At 47.6% G+C, this 21,588-nt stretch overlaps 1 protein-coding gene across 1 annotated transcript in view; it reads left to right on the forward strand.

Annotated features, from left to right (window-relative positions):
* The first annotated feature begins 21,042 nt into the window (after positions 1-21,042).
* The window catches only part of BMP8B (bone morphogenetic protein 8b), a 32,644-nt gene continuing 32,098 nt past the window's right edge, over positions 21,043-21,588 (forward strand). The window contains exon 1 of the mRNA XM_055342143.1: positions 21,043-21,387. Coding sequence (XP_055198118.1) covers positions 21,054-21,387 — 334 coding nt within the window. The 5' untranslated portion in view covers positions 21,043-21,053. The remainder of the gene's footprint in view (positions 21,388-21,588) is intronic.

Below are 21,588 nucleotides of genomic sequence, written 5' to 3' on the forward strand. Positions count from 1 at the left end.
TGTCCATGGACATCTGGGCTCTTTCCATAGTTTGGCTATTGTAGGCATTGCTGCCATAAACACTGGGGTGCGGGTGCCCCTTCTGATCACTACTTTTGTATCTTTGGGGCAAATACCCAGTAGGGCAATTGCTGGGTCTTAGGGTAGCTCTATTTTCAACTTTTTGAGGAACCTGCATACGTTTTTCAGAGTGGCTGCACCAGCTTGCATTCCCATCAACAGTGCAACCTCTGCATCCTCACCAACATCTGTTGTTTCCTGACTTGTTAATTTTAGCCATTCTAACTGGTGTGCGGTGGTGTATCTCTTTGTGGTTTTGAGTTGTATTTCCCTGATGATGGGTGATGTTGAGCATTTTTTCATATGTCTATTGGCCATTTGTGTGTCTTCTTTGGAGAAATGTTTATTCACATCTTCTGCCCATTTCTTGATTGGATTATTTGTTCCTTGGGGATTGAGTTTGACAAATTCTTTATAGATTTTGAATACTAGCCCTTTATCTGATATGTCATTTGTAAATATATTTTCCCAGCCCGTAGATTGCCTTTTGGTTTTGTTGATGGTTTCTCTTGCTGTGAAAACATTTTTATCTTTACAAGGTCCCAATAATTCATTTTTGCCTTTGTTTCCCTTGCCTTTGGAGATGTGTCTAGCAAGAAGTTGCTGTGGCCATGGTCAAAGAAGTTGCTGCCTGTGTTTTCCTCTAGAATTTTGATGGATTCCTGTCTCATATTTAGGTCTTTCAACGACTTTATGTCTATTTTTGTATATGGTGTGAGGAAATGGTCCAGTTTCGTTCTTCTGCACGTGGCTGTCCACGTGTCCCCAACACCATTTGTTGAAGAGACTGTCTTTTTTTCAATTGGATATTCTTTATGGCTTTGTTGAAGATTAGTTAGCCATAGGGTTGAGGGTCCGTTTCTGGGTTCTCTATTCTGTTCCATTGATCTATGTGTTCGTTTTTCTGCCAGTACCATACTGTCTTGATGATTACAGCTTTGTAGTACAGCTTGAAGTCTGGAATTGTGATACCTCCAGTTTTGGTTTTCTTTTTCAACATTCCTTTGGCTATTTGGGATCTTCTCTGGTTCCACATAAATTTTAGGATTATTTGTTCCAACTCTGTCAAGTAAGTTGATGGCATTTTGATAGGGATTGCTTTGAACATATAGATTGCTCCAGGTAGCATAGACATTTTAACAATATTTGTTCTTCCAACTATGAGCATGGAACATTTTTCCATTTCTGTATGTCTTCCTCAGTTTCTTTTTTTTTTTAATTTTTATTTATTTATGATAGTCACACACAGTTAGAGAGAGAGGCAGAGACACAGGCAGAGGGAGAAGCAGGCTCCATGCACCGGGAGCCTGATGTGGGATTCGATCCCGGGTCTCCAGGATCGCGCCCTGGGCCAAAGGCAGGCGCTAAACCGCTGCGCCACCCAGGGATCCCTGATTACATTTATTCCTAAGTATCCTGTGGTTTTTGGTACAATTGTAAATGGGATTGATTCCTTAATTTCTTTTTTTTTAATTTTTTTATTCATTTATGATAGTCACACAGAGAGAGGGAGAGAGAGAGGCAGAGACACAGGCTGAGGGAGAAGCAGGCTCCATGCACCGGGAGCCCGACGTGGGATTCGATCCCGGGTCTCCAGGATCGCGCCCTGGGCCAAAGGCAGGCGCCAAACCGCTGCGCCACCCAGGGATCCCCGATTCCTTAATTTCTTTCTTCTGTCTCATTGTTAGTGTATAGAAATGCAACTGATTTCTGTGCATTGATTTTATATCCTGCCACTTTGCTGAATTCCTTTATGAGTTCTAGCAATTTTGGGGTTGAGTCTTTTGGGTTTTCCATATGGAGTATTATGTCATCTGCAAAGAGTGAGAGTTTCACTTCTCAATTTGGATGCCTCTTATTTCTTTTTGTTGTCTGATTGCTTAGGCTAGGACTTCTAGTACTATGTTGAACAACAGTGGTGAGAGTGGATATCCCTGTTGTGTTTCTGACCTTAAGGGAAAAGCTCTCAGTTTTTCCCCATTGAGGATGATATTTGCTGTGGGCTTTTCATATATGGGTTTCATCATATTGAGGTATGTTCCTTCTATCCCAACACTGTGAAGAGTTTTAATCAAGAAAGAATGCTGTATTTTGTCAAACGCTTTTTCTGTATCTATTGAGAGGATCATATGGTTCTTGTCCTTTCCTTTATTAATTTAGTGTATCACGTTGATTGATTTATGGATGTTGAACCACCCTTGCAGCCCAGGAATAAATCCTACTTGGTCATGGTGAATAATCCTTTTAATATACTGTTGGATCCTATTGCGTAGTATGATGGTGAGAGTTTTGGCATCCATGTTCATCAGGGATATTGGTCTGTAATTCTCCTTTTTGGTGGACTATTTGTCTGGTTTGGGGACCAAGGTAATGCTGGTCTCATAGAAAAAATTTGCAAGTTTCCCTTCCATTTCTATTTTTTGGAACAGCTTCAGAAAAATAGGTGTTAATTCTTTAAATGTTTGGTATAATTCCACTGGGAAGCCATCCAGCTCTGGACTTTTGTTCGTTGGGAGGTTTTTGATTACTGTTTCAATTTCCTTGTTGGTTATGGATCTGTTCAGATTTTCTATTTCTTCCTGTTTTAGTTTTGGTAGTTTATATGTCTGTAGGATGAACTGGGTAATTTTAATCAATCATATTCCCAAGGACATCTAGAAAAGCAGAACACAATCACTTAAAAATCCTACAATCCTACTTGCCAGCTGTGACGGGTCTTAAATGTGTCCATTTAGTCATCATCAGTCCTCTTTTCAAGAGATAGAGCCCAATTTCCCTTCCTTTGCATGTGAATTGGACCTCATGACTCCTTTCTCATGAATAGAATAAAGTGGAAGTGACAATGAGCAGCTGGATCATTTAAAGAGACTGTGGTTTCCTCCTTGCTCTCTGTCCTGGATTACTCACTCTAGGAGAAGCCAACTGCCTTGTCATGAGGACATCTAAGCATCCATATAGAGAGGTCTACAAGATGAAGAAGCTGAGGCCTCCCGCCAAAAAACAGCATTATCTTGCCAGGTGAAGTGGGTCCTCCAGCTCCAGTCAAGCTTTCAGATGAACACAGTCTCAGCTGACAGCTTTACTGCAACCTTGTGAGAAACCCTGAAGTCAGAACCAGCCAAAGCCACTCCTGGATCCTGACTCTCAGAATCTGTGTAAGATAATAAATGCTTATTATTTTCAGATGCTAAGTTTAGTAGTAATTTGTTATTATAGACAACTAACATAAAGGAAATAGAGTGCTCACAAGTTAGTGAAGAATTACCAACTGGTCTCAGACCCTTGGGAGTCAGGGAGGTGAGCCTTATGTTTGGGGCTGACGGAAGGCAGCCAGGAAACTTGGTAGTACTTCCACAAACTAGCAGAGCAAGTGGGATGGGATTTAGAGTTGAGGACCATCAAGGAAAGTTCCTTAGTGAACTCCCCTGGCTATGAGTTAGGACCTGAGAGGCTATACTCTAGGAGTAAGTAAGGATGAATGGGGAGTAGCTAGATCTTCACAAAGAATGCACTGTGGCTCTGTACCACCACAATGCCTGAAATTGTATTGAGATGATCCCAGATTGCAAGTCATTCAGGTGCTGGGCAGAAGGAAAAGTAAGTCATCTCTGGACTTACTTTCTGGAGGAAGATAACACCATGCTTAGCCTGAAATTGTTTCTACATGGAATTTTGCAAATCAATACCTGGCATATTCATGTAAGAAGCACATGAAGAGTCAACATGAACAAAATAGGTAGAATCAATAGACAAGAAAAATGAACCCTCAGAGGCTTTAGATACTGGAATAGTAGACACAGGCCTTTAGGTAACATTCTACATTAAAAATTTTAAAAGATGGGGCACCTGGGTGGCCTAGTTGGTTAAGCAACTGACTCTTGGTTTCAGCTCAGGTTGTAATCTTGGGGTCATGGGATCAAGCCCATGTAGGGTCCATTTGGAGCATGGATTCTGCTTGAAACTCTCACTCCCTCTCTCTCTCTACCCAGCCCCCATGCTCTCTCTAAAACAAATAAATAATCTTAAAAAAAAAAGCTTGAATTTCAGTAGAGAACTGAAAACTATAAAAAGAACCAAAAGGGAAATACCTGTACCTGGGTGGTTAAGTTGGTTGAGCATCTGACTCTTGATTTCCACTCAGGGTCCGAGGACTAAGTCCCCTGTCGGGCTCTGAGCTTGGTGTGGAGGCTGCTTGGGATTCTTTCTCCCTCTCCCTCTGCCCCCCTCCACTCATGCACATGCTCACTCTCTTTCTTTAAATAAACAAACAAGTAAAATCTTAAAAACAAAAAAAGAGAGCCAAAAGGAAAGTGGTATGGGTTGAGTTGTGCCCTCCAAAAGGATATGTCAAAGTCCTAACCCCTGAGCACCTCAGAATGGGACCTTATTTGGAAATAGGGCCATTACGGATATAATTAGTTAAGTTCAGATGAGGTCATACTGGAGTAGTGTGGGCCCCTAATCTAGTATGACTGGCAACCTTAAAAAAGATGATGTGAAAACACACCAGAAGAGAAGGCCATGTGATGACGGAGGCAGATCAGAGTGACACGTCTACAAGCTAAGGCACCCCCAGGATTTCCAGCAGCAACCAGAATAGACTCTCTGAGCCTCCAGGAGGAGCCCACCCTCCTGACACTTAGACTTCAGATTTTAGCTCCAGAACTGTGAGTGAATCAATGTCTGTTGCTTTAAACCACCCAGTTCATGACACCCTGTTCTTGCAGCCCCAAGAAATGAATCCTGAGAGCATAGAGTTGAAAGACAAACAATAACCAGAAGCAAAAATTCAGTGGATGAGAATTAGTGAGCTAGAAGACTGGTCAGAAAAAAGTACCCAGAGTGAAGCACGGGGAGACAAATGGATGGAGAACACAAAGCAGGAAGTTAAAACTATTGGGGAAGAACTAACCTACTAGAGGACAGCGGGTAGTCAACCTGCCACAAGTCCACAGATGCCGAACATAGACAACAGGCCCTGATGGGAGCAAGACAAGGTTTTCTTTCTTTCTTTCTTTCTTTCTTTCTTTCTTTCTTTCTTTCTTTCTTTCTTTCTTTCTTTCTTTCTTTCTTTCCTTCTTTCTTTCTCTCTTTCTTTCTTCTTTCTTTCTTTCTTTCCTTCTTTCTTTCTCTTTCTTTCTTTCTTTCTTCTTTCTTTCTTTCTTTCTTTCTTTCTTTCTTTCTTCTTTCTCTTTCTTTCTTTCTCTTTCTTTCTTTCTTTCTTTCTTCTTTCTCTTTCTTTTTGATTTTATTTATTTGACAGAGAGAGTGAGAGAGCACAAGTAAGCAGAGCAGGAGAGGGAGAAGCAGGCTCCCCACTGAGCAGGGAGCCCAATTCAGGGTTCAATCCTGGGACCTTGGAATCATGACCTGAGCCAAAGGCAGATGCTTAACTGACTGAGCCACTCAGAAGCCCCAAGACAGGTTATTTCTCACAGCACAGCCAGTGGCAGGAACACCAGCACAGTGGTGTCTGGCTGGTCCTTGCCTCCAAGTCCCGTGGGTGTGACATGATAGAAACGCCACATGAAAGGGTTGTGTCCCAGTCACAGCTGAGGAACCCAGAGCCAAGGGCCTAGCACTTTTTATTTAAATTTTTATTTAAGTAGGCTTCATGCCCAGCATGGAGCCCAATGTAGGGCTTGAACTCACACCCTTGAGATCAAGATGTGAGCTGAGATTAAGAGTTGGCCGCTTAACTGACCAGGCCACCCAGGTGTCCCAAGGATCTAGCATTTTTGCAGTAAGTGACAAACCAGTCCCCTCCTCTGGAGAGTGAACAGGTGCATGCAGTCACTTGTGGGCTCCTTGACCTGCCTTGCCACCTTTGTGATAAGCTACAGAGACTGCTCAGTATCAGGTAGTTTGGTTTACCTCAGCAAGGATATAAGGGGCTCTTGAGGCCCATGGCAGCCTGCCTTTCCAATAACCCATCCTGCACCCCACATGTTTTTAAGTGAATTCACATTTTCTCATGAACATGCCATCCTATCAGAGACTCAGATTGGACATACTGACTGGGCCTGGCACAAGTCCATTTAGTTTGTCTCATATAACACTTGGTTAGGCTATTATGACGAGAATCCCAATCAGCAGCATGGTGCAGTATTGACATCATTCATGCATCTCAGGGTCTCTGACTCAGCCAAGTGAGGAGTCCCAGGGGAGGATTATTTCAGATAACCTTTTAGCTTCCTCTCTTGTGGTGTGGATGGACTACTCTGCTTGAACTGTGCTCTTAGTCCAAATAGAACAGGAGGTGTGGGCAACCATACATGCTCTTCCCTGTTCATTCAGGATGTAGGATAAAGCCAGACCCTTACCTATTACAACTGCGAGACAACAACTGAGAGAGTTTAGCCTGCCCTGCTAACCTGGGACTCATGCCATCCCTTTGGCTGTGGTAGCTAAAGTAAGGGGTAGGTTTTTGATCAGTGTGTCTGGAGCATGGTCTCTGTTGGGAGCTACCAAGACTCACACAGATGTATGGAACCAGAAGTCAGTGTCTGCTGCAGGCAGGACTACCCTCTTTTTGGGGGACCCGACAAAGGAAACCTGACCCAAGGGGCAGTGCAGTTGTCAAAAATTACAGAAGATGATAGGTAAGCCAGAAAGCAACCCCCATCTCTAATGGAAACTATGGCCCACCCTCCTCTCCCCAAACATATGTCCCCTGGGGTGACGTAGTGGGCCCACATAGATGCCATTACAGGCCATGGTTGCACTGTAGCTGATCCACATGACCGGCTACAGTAACTGCTCAGTGTCAGGGAATACTGAGCCTTGAAGTTTGACACCACACCCTCAGCAAGGATGTGCAGATGCCGAGGGCCCGTGCCTTGCTACCACACTGAGAGATTCTGTGAGAAGGTTTAGCCCACACATGCTTGTATTCCCAGGGGGAGAGTGGGAATGGGGCAGGAGCTCAATTTTGGAGAGAATGGTCAACAATTTTTCAAAACTGATTAAAAAAAATATCAAGACACAGTTAAGACACATTCAAGAAGCCACATTCAAGAAGCCTTACAAATTCTGTATAACTTTGCTGGCGTAACACCAGTGCCACACACAGGGAGACTTAAATGACAGGAACTTATTTTCTCACGGCTCCGAAGACTGGAAGTTCAAGACCAAGGTGTCAGCAGGCTCGCTCTCTCCTGAGGCTTCTTCCCTTGGCTTGCAGGTGGCTGCCTTCTGGTCGTGTCCTCACATGGCCTTTTCCGTCTGCGTGTGACCATCCCTGGTGGCCCTCTTCTTACGGGGTCATCAGTCACATTGGAGGGGAGCCCTGTCTTATCACCTCCTTTGACTTCAGTTGCTTCCTTAAAAGCCCTGTCTTCAAACAGAGTCACCTGAGGGGTTAGGGCTTTCACATAGGAATTTGTTGGAAGGACACAATTCATTCTATAACAAACCCCAAATACTATAAAGATTTTATTTATTTATTTGACAGAGAGAGAGAGAGAGAAAGAGAGAGAGAGAACAAGCAGGGGGAACTGCAGAAGGAGTGGGAGAAGCAGGCTCTCCCCTGAGCAGGGAGCCCGATGTGGGGCTCAATCCCAAGACCCCAGGATCATGGCCTGAGCTTCACCAAGGCAGATGCTTCACCAACTGAGCCACCCAGGCAGCCCTGCAAACACTATGAAAAGAAAAACACAGGGATGTCTGGGTGGATTTTGGGATTGTTAGTTCCAGCTCCACACTGGGCGTAGAGATTACTTAAAAATAAAATCTTTTGGGACACCTGGGGGGCTCAGCGGATGAGTGTCTGCCTTCAGCTCGGGGCGTGACTCCGGGGTCCCGGGATCGAGTCCCCCATCAGGCTTCCCACAGGGAGCCTGCTTCTCCCTCTGCCTATGTCTCTGCCTCTCTCTCTGTGTTTCTCATGAATAAAAAAATAAAATCTTAAAAAACATACTTACAGCAACAATCGACAGAACATAAACAAGAAGAGACAAATTTAATATTACAGTGGAAAATTTTGACATACTTCTCAGTAACGGATAGAGTAAAGCAGGCAAAAAATAAGAAAAAACTTTCGAGAGTCACACTAGGATGTTCTGTTTGGAAAACTAAAGTCAAATCATGGCTCATTTAGCTAGTGACCACTGCATTATACAGATGATATGCCAACAGTTTCTAAAAACTAACATAATACGGGATTTGGAAATCATTAGAATAATTTGGTGAGCACCTACAATTTGCATCACTTGTTGGACCATCATATAAGATATAGTTTAGATAAATTAGAGAATAAAAGGGAATATTTAAAAATTGTTGATATGCATATATACACATACCTATACATTTTAATGATCATATCCACTTGTTCAGTATTTTTTTAAAGATTTTATTTATTTATTCATAGACACAGGGAGAAAGAGGCAGAGACACAGGCAGAGGGAGAAGCAGGCTCCACGCAGGGAGCCTGATGTGGGACTCGATCCCATGTCTCCAGGATCACACCCCAGGCTGCAGGTGGCGCCAAACCGCTGTGCCACTGGGGCTGCCCTTGTTCAGTATTTTTTAAAAATATTTTATTTATTTATTTGAGAAAGAGAGAGAGCATGAGTGGGAGAGGGTCAGGGAGAAGGAAAAGCAGACTCTCCACTGCGCAGGGAGCCTGACACAGGACCCTGGGATCATGACCTGAGTCAAAGGCAGACACTTAACCAACTGAGCCACCCAGGCGCCCCAGCCACTTTTGAATTTTTGGATTTCATCTTTGTGCATATGTCGTTTCTTAGTACGGAGATTACATCTATACAATAAGTTCTCAGAAGAGGGATTGCTGGGTCAGAGTGTAAATGCATTTGAAATTTTGGTCAATGTGATCAAATTGCTCTCCATAAAGACTGTACTGTATTTACACTCCCATCAGGAGGTTGAGTGCCTGTTTCCCCACAGCCTCACCATCAATCAGTCTGTGTTGTCAAACTTTTAAATTTTTTTGCTCTTTTGATGGTGAGAAATTTTAGCTCCGTGTAATTTAAATATGTACTTTTATTATAATGAGTGAAGTTGGTATATTTCAATATGTGTTATGGTTGTTTTCATCTTTTGTGAACTATGTATTGATGAGGACTGTGTTTGTTAGTTTTTACTCTTCAGAGCTGTGTGCAGGTGTGGAAGAGAACTTGTTGCGAACAAATATATCCAGATTTGCATTTTATTTATTTTTATTTACTTTTATTTTTTTAAAGTAATCTCTACAGCCAACATGGGGCATGAACTTAAAACCCCCAGAATCAAGAGTGGCATGCTCCACCAGCTAAGCCAGCTGGGACCCCGCAGATTTGTGTTTTAAAACAAGCACCTCTGCCATTACCTCCTGATTTTTTTCCCTTCACAATGTCTCAGTTCCCTCCAATGAATAGTGTGAAGTCCCTGAGAAGCCAGCAGGGTTGGAATTCTGAACATAGAAGGAGTATCCTTGGACTGGAGGGGGGCAGGGAGGAGTACCTGTGTGATAGGCAGGTGTGATGTTACCAGGGAAGACAAATGGAGCATTAAAAAAAAATAGAGCACATATTTTAGTATATGTGCTGCCAAAGCGAGCACTAGAGCACATATTTTAAGGTCATAAAGGAAGTCTCAACAAATTCTAAAGGTTTAATACCATACAGTCTATGTTTCTCAATCATGATTCAGTGAAATTGCAAATTATAATAGGTTGATATGTTTGGAAACTATTGTATTGACAACTTTTGGTAGGAAAGGATATCATAAAGAAATCTCAGAAATATTTAGCTCTGAATAATAATGACAGAAGCACACGGCAAAGTTTGTGAGATACAGCTAAAGCATCACTTAGAGGAAAATTTATATCTTTAAATACATGTATTAGGAACCAGTACACATATAAAAATAAACAAGCCCCCAAGAGACATGAAAACATACATCCACACAAATACTTGCAAGCACGTTCATAGCAGCAACTATTTAAAATAGCTCCCAAAAACCCTCTTACACTGTTGGTGGGAATGTGACCTGGTGCAGCCACTCTGGAAAACTGTGCGGAGGTTCCTCAAAGAGTTAAAAATAGACCTGCCCTACGACCCAGCAATTGCACTGCTGGGGATTTACCCCAAAGATTCAGATGCAATGAAACGCTGGGACACCTGCACCCCGATGTTTCTAGCAGCCATGACCACAGTAGCCAAACTGTGGAAGGAGCCTCAGTGTCCATCGAAAGATGAATGGATAAAGAAGATGTGGTTTATGTATACAATGGAATATTCCTCAGCCATTAGAAACGACAAATCCCCACCATTTGCTTCAACGTGGATGGAACTGGAGGGTATTATGCTGAGTGAAGTAAGTCAATCGGAGAAGGACAAACAGTGTATGTTCTCATTCATTGGGGGAATATAAATAATAGTGAAAGGGAATATAAGGGAAGGGAGAAGAAATGTGTGGGAAATATCAGAAAGGGAGACAGAACATAAAGACTCCTAACTCTGGGAAACGAACTAGGGGTGGTGGAAGGGGAGGAGGGCGGGGGGTGGGGGTGAGTGGGTGACGGGCACTGAGGGGGACACTTGACGGGATGAGCACTGGGTGTTATTCTGTATGTTGGTAAATTGAACACCAATAAAAATTTATTTATTAAAAAAAATAGCTCCCAAAGGAAGCAATATAAATGTTTATCAACCGGTGAATGGATAAACAAAATGTGGTATGTCCATACAAGGGAATATTATTTGGTGATAAAAAAAGAACAAAGCGCCGCTACATGCTATGATACAGATGAATCTCAAAAACATTATGTTAAGTGAGTGAAAGAAGCCAGACACAAAAGAGTTTGTATTGTATGATTGCATTATTGTGAAGTGTCCAGAAAAGGCAACTCTATAAGGAAAGAAGATAGATTATTGGTTGCCTAGGGGGAAGTGGAATTAGGGATAAGTTCATCCAAATGGGTATGACATTTCTTTTTTTGGCAATGATGGAAATATTCTAAAATTATACTGTGGTGATAGTTGCGCAAATCTGTAACTACACTAAAGATCATTCAATTGTACACTTAAAACAGGCAAATTTGGGGATCCCTGGGTGGCGCAGCGGTTTGGCGCCTGCCTTTGGCCCAGGGCGCGATCCTGGAGACCCGGGATCGAATCCCATGTCGGGCTCCCGGTGCATGGAGCCTGCTTCTCCCTCTGCCTGTGTCTCTGCCTCTCTCTCTCTGTGACTATCATAAATAAATAAAAATTAAAAATTAAAAATTAAAAATAAAAAAAAATAAAACAGGCAAATTTTATGGTGTGGAAATTATACCTCAATCAAACGTTAAAAATAAATAAGGAAAGCATTCAATTTAAGATGGTGAGAAAAGAGCAATGAAACAAACCTCTAAAAAACAGAAAGTAAAGGAGCCCCTGGCTGGCTCAGTCGGAGGAGCATGCAACTCTTGATCTCAGGGTCATGAGTTTGAGCCCCATATTGGGTGTAGAGATTACTTACATAAATAAATATTTAAAAAATAAATAAAAATGGGACGCCTGGGTGGCTCAGTGGTTGAGCATCTGCCTTCGGCTCAGGTCATGATCCCGGGGTCCTGGGATCGACTCCGCATCAGGCTCCCCACAGGGAGCCTGCTTCTCCCTCTGCCTGTGTCTCTGCCTCTCTCTCTGTCTCTCATGAATAAATAAATAAAAATATTTAAAAATAAATAAATAAAAATAAAAACAGGAAGGAAGGAAACCATAAAAAAAATCAGAAACCAAGGAAAGAAAACAAACAAAAGTAGAAAAGTAAATTTGGTATTTTGAAAGAAATCAAATATATCTGTAAAAAATGTAAAAATTTACAAATGTATATAATTAAATATATAAAAAATAATATCCAGAGGTGGATTAATGATCACAGTGAATTCATTTACAGCTTAAGTAAACAACATCAGTTTCCAATAACAAGCAAGTCTTAGGAGCTTGTAGTGTCATTGCGTTCTTCACTGAAGACAGGACTGGCCATCTCAATCATAGGATCTGGCTTCTGTTGATTGACTAAGGTCAAGCACTTCTCACGTATTGTTTTTTCACATCCTCACAGCAGTCCAAAGAGGTGGATGCTCTTATGATCCCCACTTAGCAGATGGGCACCCGGGCTCCCAGGGGAGGGCTCCCTGGAAGAGGTGACAAAGCCAGGTTTCTCCCCCTGGTGCTAGGCTGCTGGTGTCCACCAGGGGGCAGAGAGAAGCCAGGAATTCAGACACAGGTTCCAAGCTTTCCTGAACTTCCCCCTGCCTGCCTGCCTGCCTTTGTGGTCAGAGAGACCTGGGGGATCAAGGGACCTGACCCCTCTCCCTCACTTTACTGTGGGGTAAAAGGAGGCCAGGGAGGGAGAGGGAGCCACCCAGGGGGCAGAGCCCATCAGGAGCAGGAGTGGCACCAGAGCCCCAGACCCCAGCCCTGGACTCAGGTGACCCCCAGCACCTGGGGGGCAACACCCTGGGCCCAGCTTCTGGACTGTGGCGGGGGCTCCCATCCCAGCTGTGAGCTGCACAGACATCCGTCACTCCAGGGGAGCCACACAGCCCTGCCCATGGCCAGGATACAGCTGCCGTTTCCTGAGCCAGGCTCCCCATCACCAAGAGGTTCCTAAGTCCTAAGGCGGGGGGGGGGGGTCTCCCTCCCAGGACTGTTGTGAGGTTTCATGCAAAGCACTGACCGCAGAGGAAGTTCTCAGGCAGTGGAAGCTCTATTGCTCTTGTTGTTCCTATTTTATTATTAATAGCGAGTTGCCGGGCAACCCAGGGAAGCAGGTGTCTCTGATGCCTGTTCCTCAGAAGAGGAAGTGAGGCTGGAGAGTCCAGAGCTGGGGTCCTGGGACTCCAGGCCCTGGGCCTTGTAGTGAATGAGGGGTAGCTGTCGGGCTATTATCGCAGCTCTGCTGGTAGGGACACGAATGACCGCATCTTGCCCACAAGAATCAGAGGTTGAGAGAGGCTAAGCGTCACAGGGCTGGTGTGGAGCTTCGATGGGAACCCCTGTCTGTCTGATTCCAGAGCCTGTGTTCTAAACTGCTACTTTGCTCTCAACCATTGCCCTCTAATGTGCCAGGGCATAATGTGATCAGTACAGGCATTCCATCATTGGGGTGAGTCTGTGCACCCAGTCCTTGGACGGTAAGACGCCAGGGATACTCCATCCCTGCTCCCTGCACTTCACTCACTCCATTCTACAGTGTGGTTTGGGTAAAAAATGTCTATTATTATTACTTTTGGTCACTTTTCAAATTGTGGTAAAATCTATATAACAACAAAATTACCACTTTAAGGGACGCCTGGGTGACTCAGGGGTTTGGGGCCTGCCTTAGGCCCAGGGTGTGATCCTGGGGTCCCGGGATTGAGTCCCACATCGGGCTCCCTACATGGAGCCTGCTTCTCTGTCTGCCTGTGTCTCTGCCTCTCTCTCTGAATAAATACATATTTTTTTAAATTACCATTTTAATTATTTTTAGGTGTACAGTTCAGTGACATTAAGTACATTCACACTGTTGTGCAACCATCACCACCGCCCATTTCCTGAACTTTCTCATGATCCCAAAATGAAACCCTGTGCCCCATTAAAAAAGAACTCTTCATCTCCCTCCTCCAGCCCCTCACAACCACCCTTCTACTTTTGTGTCTCTGAATTTAACTACACTAGGTAGCTCATTTAAGTGGAATCATACAGCCTTTGTCCTTTTGTGTCTTGGCTTCTTCAACTTGGCATAATGTCTTCAAGGTTCATCCTAGGTGTAGCATGTGTCAGAGTTTCCTTCCTTTTTAAAGCTGAATGATACTCCATTGTATGTATGTTCTATCTTTTGCTTATCCATTCATCTGTTGATGGACATTTGTTATTTTATTTTATTTTATTTTATTTTATTTTATTTTATTTTATTTTATTTTGTTTTATTTATTCATGAGAGACACACAGGCAGAGACACACACAGAGGGAGAAGCAGGCTCCCTGTGGGGAGCCTTATGTGGGACTCGGTCCCGGGACCCCAGGATCACACTCTGGGCCAAAGGCAGACTCTAAACCACTGAGCCACCCAGGCATCCCTGTTGATGGGTATTTGGATTGTTTCCATCTTTCAGCAATTGTGAAGAACACTGCTATGAACATCGGTGTACAAGTAACTAACTCCCTGCCTTCGTTGGATATTATGGTAATTCTGTGTGGTTTCTTTTTTAAGATTTTATTTATTTATTTATTTATTTATTTATTTATTTATTTATTTATTTATGAGAGAGAGAGAGAGAGAAAGAGAGAGAGAGAGAGAGAGAGAAAGGAAGAACACAAGCAGGAGAAGCAGGTTCCTGGTTGAGCAGGAAGCCTGATGCGGGGCTCCATCCCAGGACGGTGGGACCATGACCCGAGCCTCAACCGACTGAGCCACCTGGGTGTCCCCAGTAATTCTGTGTTTCACTCTTTGAGGAACCACTATACTTTGTCGCAGCAGCTGCACTATTTTACATTCTCTCTGGTTGTGCAACTGGGATCCAATTTCTCCACATTCCCACCAACACTGGTGATTTTCTGTTTTATTTTATAATAGTTATCTTTTGTTTTTAGCTTTTGTTTTTTTGATAATAAAAAACCTAATGGATTAGAGTATCTCATTGTGGCTTTGATTTGCATTTTCCTAATGATTATTAATACTGAATATTTTTTTTGAAGATCCATTATGTTTATTTATTTTTAAAAGATTTTATTTATTTATTCATGAGAAACAGAGAGAGAGAGAGAGAGAGAGAGAGAGAGAGAGAGAGGCAGAGGGAGAGAAGTAGGCTCCATGCAGGGAGCCCGATGTGGGACTCGATCCTGGGTCTCCAGGATCATGCCCTGGACTGAAGGCAGCGCTAAACTGCTGAGCCATCCAGGGATCCCTATTATTTATTTTTTAAAGTAAGTTCTACAACCAACAGGAGGCTTGAACTAATGACCCCGAGATCAATAGTTGCACACTCCACTGACTGGGCCAGCCAGGTGCCCCTGAACATCTTTTCATGTGCCTGTTGGCTATCTCTACATCTTCTTTGGATAAATATTTATTTAAGTCCTTTGCCCATTTCTAAATTGGTTGTCCGTTTTATTTGTCGTTGAGTTGTAAGTGTTCTTTATATATTCTGGATATTATTGGATATATGATTTACAAACATTTTCTCCCATTCTGTAGTTTGCCTTTTTGTTCTATCGATAGTGTCCTTTGATGCACAGGAGTTTTAAATTTTGATGAAGTTCAAAAGTCCAACTGATCTATTTTTTCTTTTGTAGCCTGTACTTTTTTTTAAATTTTTTAAAATTTATTTATGATAGTCACACACACACACAGAGAGAGAGAGGCAGAGACATAGGCTGAGGGAGAAGCAGGCTCCATGCACTGGGAGCCCAACGTGGGATTCGATTCCGGGTCTCCAGGATTGCGCCCTGGGCCAAAGGCAGGCGTTAAACTGCTGCGCCACCCAGGGATCCCTGTTGCCTGTACTTTTGATGTCATCTTGATAACTTTTTTTTTTTAAGATTTTATTTTATTTACTGATGAGAGACACAGAGTGAGTGAGAGAGAGGCAGCAGGAGAAGCAGGCTCCACGCAGGGATCCCGACATGGGACTCGATCCCAGGTCTCCAGGACCAGGCCCTGGGCTGCAGGTGGCACCAAACCGCTGCGCCACCGGGGCTGCCCTCATCTTGATAACTTTTAACTGTATTTCAAACCAGTCCAGAGGGAGGGCCCTCTTTTTTATAGAGTTCAAGCACTATTCCCTTTAGCAATCAGAATTGTGAGCCAGTCAAAGAAAAGGGATCCCTCAAAACAATGACATTTGTGTGCTTTTCTCAGGTAGTACTAGTTGGAGTACATTTCCGCTGACTTCCAAAATAAATGTGAGAACTTCTGAACCACTTTTGAACCATTCACTATTCCCTTAGTATAGTCTGAGCCTGTCATCGTGAGCTGCATGATGTCCTGTTTCAGCATGATGGATTCTAAGGGGGCACTTATCGCTATCTCTGTTCATAATCTTTATCTTTTTTTTTTTTTAAAGATACAGACCCAATTAAGAATCACCAAGGGATTTTATTTATTTATTTATTTTTTAAATTTTTATTTATTTATGATAGTTACACACACAGAGAGAGAGAGAGAGAGAGAGGCAGAGACATAGGCAGAGGGAGAAGCAGGCTCCATGCACCGGGAGCCCGATGTGGGATTCGATCCCGGGTCTCCAGGATCGCGCCCTGGGCCAAAGGCAGGCGCCAAACCGCTGTGCCACCCAGGGATCCCTTTATCTTTTTTTTTTAAGATTTTATTTTTCTTTAAATAATCTCGACACCCAACCTGGGGCTTGAACTCACAACCCCAGGATCAAGAGTCACATGTACTACCAACTGAGCCAGCCAGACACCCCAGTAGTCTTTATCTTGAGACTAGTTTTCCAGATATTGATAAGCCACTCCAGCCTTCTCTTGTTTGCATGACATACTGTTTTTCCATCCATTTGTTTTGAAAACCTGTATGGTTATATTTACAGTGCGTCTCTTAGAGACAGCTTGTCCTTTGCTCTTTTGCTTTTATTTTTTACCTCCCTTAAGTCATCTGACAATCTCTGATTTATAATTGGAGCATTTAGTCCATTAATAGGAGGTGACCTGACCCATGATGACGGGAGCTGTGTCATTTGTTTGTTTGTTCTTGGCAGGTACGCACACTTTGGGAACGTGATGAGTTGGCTTTTCCCAGCCTCCTAGATGCAGCCAGCCAGAAAGGTGAGAGAGGCACACTTTGGGCCCCTTCACAGTCATTTAATGAGGCAGAATAGTGCACTTTGCCCCCGGCGGCCTCTGGGTCAGACACAATCATGACATAGGAGCTCTGGGTAGGATTCTGTGACAGGATTAAACAGGTCCTAAGATCACAAAATGCAAAGGTTAAATGTGTTGGTGAGAACATTGGATAATCTCCATTCCCTGTAGTATCTTTCTTATGGGAAGCTGTACTCTCTGCTCTTTTAAATTGCTGTTTCTTATTCATATTCTAAATGGAAAAGGTAAAAAAAAAAAAACAGAACAGGTCTTGCTACAATGAATTTAACCTTGTGATTTCAGTAATGAAGATTCATGGATTTGTGGGGCACCTGGATGGCTCAGTCCATTAAGCATCCAACTCTTGATTTCTGCTGGGGTCATGATCTCAGGGTTGTGAGATCCAGCCCTGTGTCAGGCTCTGTGCTCAGTGGGGAGTCTGCTTGAGATGTTCTCTCTCCCTCTCTCTCTACCTCACCCTGCTGTGTACACTCTCCCTTCAAAATAAATAAATAAATCTTTAAAAAAAAACAGGTTATGCACTATTAAAAAAAATTCATGGATTTGCATTTGTGGCTGGTGTGCAAGAGAACCAATCACATACCTAGAGAGAGAGCTTTGCTGGTCACTGACCTCCTCACTCCAACACACCTTTGTGCTTCTGTTCATTGCCTCCCATGCAATTAGGGACAATTCTGAGTGGGGCTGGAGGCTACTCCTTTCTCAGAGACTAGTGAATGCAGCAGATATCTGTTGAAATCCTAAGGATGAGGGCAGCCCCGGTGGCTCAGCGGTTTAGCGCCGCCTTCAGCCCAGGGCGTGATCCTGGAGACCTGGGATGGAGTCCCACATTGGGCTCCCTGCATGAAGCCTGCTTCTCCCTCTGCCTGTGTCTCTGCCTCTCTCTCTCTCTCTCTCTCTCTCTCTCTCTCTCTCTCTCTCTCTCTGTCTCTCATGAATAAATGAATAAAATCTTAAAAAAAAAGAAATGAAAGGCCATAGAAGGATTTTGAGCCATTTACAGATATCAGATTTTCATTTAAAAATTCTTTCTGGGGAATGAAGAGTGTGGGAGGGATAGGGAATGAGAAACACGGAGGCCAGTTGAAAGGAAGCCTGTTACAGCCACACAGGGTGGAGAAGATGCTTCATGAACTACCTAGGAGGAGGGCATGGCAAGGCTCAGGGGATTCAAGAAGCATCGGAGGGTAGAATCAATAGGCTGAGGTGCCTTTGGAGGGAGGAATACACATTGGCTCCTAGGTTTCTGGCTTCAACCAAGACTGATCCTGGGGTTCAGGAGAGGGTCTGCAGGGATACATTGGGAGTCAGGCATGACCGTGTGATGACGGGCCATGTTCACCTGTTATCACTCATTTGGGGGTGATGAGCCACTGCGGGGCAGGGACTGGTTGGCTTCATCTCTGGCTCAGGGCAGAGCACGGAGCAGCCCATGGTGGTTGCTATTGAACTGAGTTGTGGGGTAACACCCTTCGGAATGGCTTAAACCTGATGTTTAGATTTATGGGAATATGAGGCCCATTATTTATTTATTTATTTATTTATTTATTTATTTATTTATTATTTTTAAAAGAGACGAGAGAGAGAGAGAGAGAGAGACAGAGACAGAGACCTAGGCGGAGGGAGAAGCAGGCTCCCTGCAGGGAACCCTTTGCAGAACTCGATCCCAGGACCCGGGGATCACAACCTGAGCCAAAGGCAGACGCTCAACCACTGAGCCACCCAGGTGCCCCGAGGCCCATTATTTAAAGAACACCACTGTCTCCGCTAACCCTATATTGAGATAAATGATTTCTGTTCTAAGTATGAGCCCTGCACTGGGCTGCTGACAGTCTAGCTGGGAGCCCAGTGTTGCACCATACACAACGGGAGGGTTACAGGCTAGACGTGAGGCCCCCAATGATGTGGTGTGGACTCCGCGGGGAGCGCCGAGGGATGCCCAGAGGACAGTGAAGAGGACCTGAGATTGAGACCCTGAACGAGCCTGACACGGGATGCCCCCTTGACTCTGCCCCTGCCTCTGTCCGCAGTCACCAAGCCCTGGGGATGCAGCCTCCTCAACCGCTTTCTCCTCTGCCCTCCACCTGTCACCAAAACGGATCAGTCATTGTCCCCCCCCCCCCCGCCCCATTGTACCTGCCTCCACTGTGGGCGCTGACTCTAATCTTCGTCCCTCCAATCCACACTCGCCCCTGCAGCAGACTCTGCCTTGGGCACTTTCGGTGGCTAAGCTGCAACATCCTTAAGAGGCTTGTAAGCAGCGTGGGAATGCACCCGTTGGATAAAAGGCAGACTGAGCCCGAGCCTAAGGCACCAACAAATGATTGTTTATGTACAGTAGCCTTTAGCTTCCACGCCCAATGTGGGGCTTGAACTCACAACCTGAGATCAGGAGTCCCATGCTCCACTGAGCGAGCCAGCCAAGCAGCCCGGTTTCAGTATTTTTTAAAAGTTCGAAGTGATCATGAGAAAATCTTAATTTTGGTGGACTTCTTAATGTATTTTGAAGTTTAATACTGAATCCACACTGGGGCCCCATAACCATCTGTTGTCCAGGGCCCTCCTCTAGTCTCCCTGCGAGGCCCTTGGATCCATCCTTGGCCAGCCCCTCGGCCTCAGCCTCACCCTCGCCGTTTGCTGGCTCTCTGGGCTCCACTGAACAGCTCACCTGCAAGCGCCCACCTGCCCAAGCCCGGCTCCGCTGTCGTGTGACAGGGAAAGTCCCTCAACCTCTGCGTGCCTCAGCGTCCTCGTCTGTTGAAAAGGGGGTGAAATGGCATCAAGCCGGTGTGTGCTAGCATTAAAGAAGCGAGGCAGAGCCCTGCCGGCGCATGCTAAGTGCCAAGTGGTGCCTGCACTACGCTCCCCGGAGTCGCTGTTCCCTCTGCCTGGGGCACTCTTCTCCCCCTGCCCTTTGCTGTCACCGGGCCCAGTCCTTCAGCCTTCCCAGCGCAGTCGAGGGGTCACTTCCTCCCAGCGTGAGTTAGCGCAGCGAGGGAGCGCCCAGGAAGAGCAGAGCGTGCAGAGGGGGCTGAGGCGACGGGGGCTTCCGTGCAGAGCTGCTCTCGCGAGCCGCCAGGGCCCTGACCGCGGGGCGAGCAAAGCCCGTCCCAGGCGCTCCGCAGGGCCCGGAGCTGCCCGGCCCAGCGGGACGCCGGGCGCGTCTCCCAAGCCCGCTGGATCGGCCCTGGGGCCCGCAGGGCGCGGGCACAGCGCGGGGTGTGGGGCGCCCGCCTGGGGCACCGGCCGGGAGCACGGGGAGCCAGGTGGGGGCGCGCGGGGAGCGGAGGCTGAGCAGGGGTCGCGCAAGGAGAAGCGCCCAGCGCGCGTGCAAGGCGACGGCGGGGAGGGCCCGGGTGCCAGCGAGGAGGTGCGGAGGCGGCCGCGGGCAGAGGAAGCGCCCCACCTCCGGGCGCGGCGGGCACCTGCGGGGCCCTGGACCTCCGCACCCGCCCGAGGCGTTTCGGGTCCCCAGCGACGGTCTGCGCAGCGGGAGGGGCTGCGGGTCCCTGCGCGGGCGGGACGGAGACTCCGGGTCCCCGGGGAGCCCTGGGCCGGGACCTCGCGCTCGCCCGACGGCGCCACCAGCGGCCGGATCGGAGCCCAGCGCGGCGCAGACGCCCCGACGGCGGGCAGGGGCCCCTCGGCCCTCGCCCCTCGGCCCTCGCCCAGGCGGAGCAGCAGCCTCCCGGCGTCGCGGCCGCGGCCTTGGCCCCGCCCCCGCCCCCGCCCCGCGCCCCCATTGGTCGGGCCCGGAGGGGGCGGGGCCGGGGCGGGGCCGAGGCGGCGCGCGGGCCCCACGGGCGGCGGGGGCGGGGCGCGCGGCGCAGACGGCGGGTCCCGCTGCGGAGGCGCCGCTCGGTCCGCGCCGCTCGGCCCCGACGGGCGCTCGCCGCCGCCGCCCCTGCCGCCCCCGCCGCCCCGCGCGCCTCGGCGGAGCCTTTGCCGGCGCGGCGTCCGCACGCGCGTGGGCCCCGGGGGAGCGCTCGCCTGCCGCGGGGCGGCGGACCCGGCAGGTGCGGCGCGGGGGACAGCGCCGCGGCCGCCCGCCAGCCCCCCCCCCCCGCGGCGCCGGCCCCGCGCTCGCCCGCCGCCCGCCGTCGGGGCGGCCCCGGCTCCCGCCCGGCCGCGGGGCGGATGCGCGCCCGCTGAGGCCCGCGGAGGCCCGCCCGGCCCGCCATGGCCGCGCGCCCCGGGCCGCTGTGGCTCGTGGGCCTGGCGCTGTGCGCGCTGAGCGGCGGCGGCCCCGGCCCGCGCCCCCCGGCCGGCTGCCCGGCCCGCCGCCTGGGCCCGCGCGAGCGCCGCGACATGCAGCGCGAGATCCTGGCGGTGCTCGGGCTGCCCGGGCGGCCCCGGCCCCGCGCCCCGCCCGCCGCCGCCCGGCTGCCGGCGTCGGCGCCGCTCTTCATGCTGGGCCTGTACCGCGCCATGGCCCGCGACGACCACGAGGACGGCGGCCCCCCCGCGCGGCGCCCGGGCCGCGCCGACCTGGTCATGAGCTTCGTCAACGTGGGTGAGTGCGGCGGACGGGCCCGGGCGGCGGGGCCGGGGCGGGGCAGGGCTGTGGCCTCGGGCCGTGGGCCCCGCGGCGGCGGCGCGACCGGGAGCGCTGGGGCGCGCGTCCCTCCGCCCGCAGCCGCGCAGCCGCCCGGGGTCGGAGTCCTCTCCTGCCGGCGGGCGGCGGGACCCGCGGGGATGCGGCGCAGCGATAGGG

The sequence above is a fragment of the Nyctereutes procyonoides genome, unplaced genomic scaffold (assembly GCF_905146905.1).
Source record: "Nyctereutes procyonoides isolate TBG_1078 unplaced genomic scaffold, NYPRO_anot_genome, whole genome shotgun sequence".
Classification (NCBI taxonomy): domain Eukaryota; kingdom Metazoa; phylum Chordata; class Mammalia; order Carnivora; family Canidae; genus Nyctereutes; species Nyctereutes procyonoides.